This window comes from Lolium rigidum, chromosome 1 (genome assembly GCF_022539505.1).
Source record: "Lolium rigidum isolate FL_2022 chromosome 1, APGP_CSIRO_Lrig_0.1, whole genome shotgun sequence".
In the NCBI taxonomy this organism is placed as follows: Eukaryota; Viridiplantae; Streptophyta; class Magnoliopsida; order Poales; family Poaceae; genus Lolium; species Lolium rigidum.
The window spans coordinates 345217567-345221712 of record NC_061508.1 but is presented as its reverse complement, the minus strand read 5'-3'; the positions used below and the strand labels follow the sequence as shown (position 1 = coordinate 345221712).

General features: G+C 53.5%; 1 protein-coding gene across 1 annotated transcript; it reads right to left on the bottom strand.

Annotated features, from left to right (window-relative positions):
* Positions 1-268: 268 nt before the first annotated feature.
* On the bottom strand, positions 269-3422 carry LOC124664294 (cysteine-rich receptor-like protein kinase 6). Its single transcript, XM_047201850.1, has 8 exons — positions 3004-3422; positions 2460-2893; positions 2153-2278; positions 1952-2073; positions 1660-1870; positions 1003-1231; positions 773-920; positions 269-681 (listed from the first exon to the last, which is right to left on the bottom strand). Exons 1-8 carry the CDS (start codon positions 3420-3422, stop codon positions 352-354), a joined length of 2019 nt encoding a protein of 672 aa, XP_047057806.1. The 3' UTR covers positions 269-351.
* Between the last annotated feature and the right edge of the window lie 724 nt (positions 3423-4146).

The window sequence follows — 4146 nt, the reverse complement described above, 5'->3', positions numbered from 1 at the left end:
GAAGAGAATTTCCAGTCCAGGAGTAGCAAAGCACTGGCCGGCCGCGCCATGTCAGGAAGGTGCAGTTCGGCATGTGCACACTACGCAACGCGCGAAGTTAGGGCAGCGAACGCCGTCTTAGAGCGGTGTGCCGCAAGTCTCCACTGCTGGCTCGACCCCATCGGAACGCACGACCTAGCCCGCTTGCCTCCATGTGGGCTACACCCGGTCGAATTGCATTGCAGAACGAGAAAAAGAAGTGAACCCGGCACTGACATCACTCAGCAGATTCACGGTGATAAATCTCTAGCCTGCATTATGCATTTATATTCGCGGTCGACTCACAACTACTGTAGTTCACATACTTTGGACCTACCTTGGATACGGTTCAGTAAGTGTAATCCCATTCACAGAGAAACTCTGTTGCAATACGAAATCTGACTGGTCATATAAGTAGCTGCTTTGCCCATTTGACCTTGAAGCTCTCCCGAAGAAGAATGCAGGTTGCGACGGAGGCCGGAGCTCCATGCTATCCCTGGTTAGCATGAACACCACGGCTGATATGTCCGGCCTGTGGCCAGGGTCCTGCTGGACACACAGCAGACCGATGTGGATGCATCGTAGCGCCTGGTTTCGAGCATACCCGTCGTCCAGTCGGTGCAGCATCTGCGATATTGTACCTTTGGTCCAGTGATCCCAGACCTGTCAGATCGATGGTCAACATCAGTTTACTTCTTCGGAAAACGAATTGCAGAACGAGAAAACCAAGTGATCGAACCCGGTACTGACGTACATCACTCAGGAGATTCACGGTGCCGTGGTCATTAGAGCTGCAGTTGCTTCTCCTGGTCACGATCTCAAGGGCCAACACGCCCAAGCTGAAGACATCGATCTTGGGCGAGACGTTCCCGTGCATCGCATACTCTGGCGCCATGTAGCCGCTGCAGAGGATGTGTGACAGTTCAGTTAGTCAGGCCTAGAAACTATATGTGCGAGTTTGACACACACACGAGCTTAGCTTACAGCGTCCCAACAACTTTGGCTGTCCGACTTTGGGTGTGACCTTCCTCTAGCAGCCTTGCGAGCCCAAAGTCTGCGATTTTCGGTTCCATGTTGTCGTCGAGAAGAATGTTGTTTGCCTTCAGGTCCCGATGGATGATCCTCATGCTTGAGTCCTCATGGAGATACAATACTCCCTTGGCAATTCCAAGAATGATGTTGTAATGTTGCTCCCAATTAAGTCCCCTACTACCTGTTGAATATATAAGCAAATTACTATATGATTTATCTCGAATAAAAAATTGATAAATCATGACTACAGAAACAGCTAGTAAACTAATCATGCATACTAGCAGAGCAGACGAACAAATCACATCTAGATAAGACAAACCGATCGCATCTACCATAAATACCATAACTAGAAAGATCTGACAAAGATAGAGAAGAGACACATACGGTGCAGCCTGGGCAGCAGCAGTGGCCATATATCATTACGCCTCACTAATCACACCAAGTTCAGAAAGAAAAAGCAAACTGCAACTATGAAACTTAATTTGCCGGTAGTCAACTGTGATTATCATCACACTTGTCTAGTATTGCTATCTCTGAATTCAAAAACATATCTCTAAAAAGGAGCAACAACAGACCGTTCATGATATGTAAAGTGAAGAGGAAACATACCGAATAGAAAGTTGTCGAGGCTCCCATTCTTGACGTACTCATAAACGAGCAGTGTGTCATTCTGATGTGGGCAAAACCCCTGTAACCTAACAAGGTTCTTGTGCTGAAGCTCTGCCAGTAATACAACCTCATTGTGTAGCTGCTGCAGCCCATGCCCTGTTGTTCCTAGGAGTGTCTTGACTGCTATCACTTGCCCGTCAGACAGTATTCCCTGAAACAGATTATCTTTCAGAGAAGGCGCGATGTGCTACAATTTCCTTCCCTCATCGCCTCACCCAGATCGATTGCTTACCTTGTATACGGTACCAAAACCACCTTCTCCGAGCTTATTCCTCTCTGAGAAGTGTTCAGTGGCCTGTTGCAATGTCGGCAAATCAAAGATGGTGCAGTGCGCTCTCCCTATCTTCTCCAGTGCTGATGCCATATGACAAGAATTTATGTAAGGAAATGGAAAATTCAGGCTCATAAAAAGGACCGCATTGCTGCTACTCACAGTGGTCGTTCTCTGTCGCCTTAATTCTTGGCCTGAAGCGAAAGCATAAACAAACTGAAAGAAGAAACATTAGCACGACGGAACAGGCAACGCCTGCAATGATTCCCGCTGCAGTCCTGTTCCTCCCTGCATATATCAAACATGAACTTGAAGTGGTACTACAACTTTGAAGTTGCTACATTTGGAGGAAGTCAGGATGATATGATATTTTTTGGTGTATTTTGACATGACGATGTTTGGACAGTAGCATGATGTTTGGAAGAAATGTTCCAGTCAGAGGAGTACGTACATCTGAACAAGAATCTACCTGCTCCCGATTCTGGAATAGGAGGCGTGATCGTGGCCTCCGGTGATGGTGCTGGTGCTGGTGCTGGCGGGGCGGCGAGCTGCAGCATCGCCCGGCCCTCGTGGAACGGCGACACGCCGTACCTCAGGGAGCACCACACCACGAAAGCGCTGGTCCACAGGGACAGGGGCCGCGCGCTCAGGTACCGCAGCTCGGTTACCAGGAAGAGCTGCCCTAGGCAGCCCTGGCACTGCGTCGGCGTTAGATCCGGCGCGCATTGCGCGAGTCCGTAGAGCTTGGGATCGAAGTCCATCTCCCCCGTGGCGAAGTACTTCCTCGTCTCGTTGGTCCCCGCTACCGCGCGGTCGACCAGGGCGGTGAAGATCGCGGTGACGGCAGCCCTGAAGTAGGCATCCGAGGCGTTGACGCTCGCCGTGGCGGTGTCAACGACAGGGCTGATCACGAGTTCCCATATGTAGTATGTAAGACGACGCGCCTCTGAAGCTGGAGAAAAATGGATGCACAAGAATAATACTGTAGAAAACCATGGAGTTGATTGCCATACATCAATTCCGAGACGAGCCACTGGTCCCCTTGGAGGAAGTCGAGGAACCGGGTGCCGGCGAAGCGGAGGACGCACGCGTCGCTGTAGACCGCGACGCCCTTGTCCTGCGGGCAGGCCTGCTGCGCGTCCTGGAACGCCGCCGCGACGCAGGCGGCGCAGGCGGAGGCGTTGGTGTCCCCGCGGCAGAGCGCTAGGGCGTTGGCCTGATCGGGCGCCGCGCCGACGGAGGCGGTGACGAAGCCCGACGGCGAGGCGGAGGCGTTGGCTGGGAGCGCCGCGCCGAGGAGGTCCAGGTTCGCCTGGAACGTGCCGTTGGCCGTGTAGACGGAGCCGTCGCAGGAAATTTTCAGGGTCACCGCCGCCGGCAGTGGCAGCACGAGGGCAAGGACGACGGCGGTGGCATAGCGGGCAGCAATCATCGCTAGCGGTAATGCAGTGGAGGGGCTTCTCCTGTCCTGAGTTGCTACGCCTGGTTGACGAGTCAAATCACATCACTCGGTACAAGGGAGTGGCAAACCATGGTTGACGAGTCAAAAATGGTTGACCGACCGGACCCCATATGCATACGCAGCCAAGGTTTTCGGGCACGTTTTGGGCCAAGATTCGTTTTTTTCTATTTTTTGTTTGGGTTAATTGGATCTATGTTATTGTAATTTTGACCGGCTGGAGAAATACCATTAGAGCATGTCTAACAGAACCCGTAAAAGGGGCAAACCCGTATAATAATCGCCGATATACGGGTTTCGGCTGTACCCGGCCGTCTAGCACGCCCCGTAAAAACCGGCCCCCGCATCTTTTTTGCCGTTTTCGATTACGGGGCGGGTCGTCGCCCCCTACTTATGCGGGGTGGGAGCGGGGATAGAGAGCCAAACCGGTATCCCAATTCCGAAACCGCGCGCGGACATTTCAGTTCCCCCCACCCGTTGTCCCCCGCGTGCCACCGCAGCCTCCCGCGCGCCGTCGACGGAATCCGTCAGATCCGCGCCCCTCCGCCGTCCGCCGAGCCGCGCCGAGCTGCGTCGACGCCCCCCCCGCACCTCCGCCGCACCTCCGCCGAAGATCCACGTCCATCCGCGCCCGCCGCCGCCCTCCCGCCGCGGTCTTCTCCGCCGTTTTCGCGGTGAGTATTCCGCCGCGTTCTTC

Bases quoted from the DNA above. Each gene is read 5' to 3' on its own strand.
- LOC124664294 (XM_047201850.1), bottom strand. From the start codon at position 3,422: ATGATTGCTGCCCGCTATGCCACCGCCGTCGTCCTTGCCCTCGTGCTG. The intron at 2,894-3,003 runs GTATGGCAATCA...ACTCGTGATCAG, and splicing joins TGGCTCGTCTCGGAATTGAT to CCCTGTCGTTGACACCGCCA. The intron at 682-772 runs GTACGTCAGTAC...TCGATCTGACAG, and splicing joins CCGTGAATCTCCTGAGTGAT to GTCTGGGATCACTGGACCAA.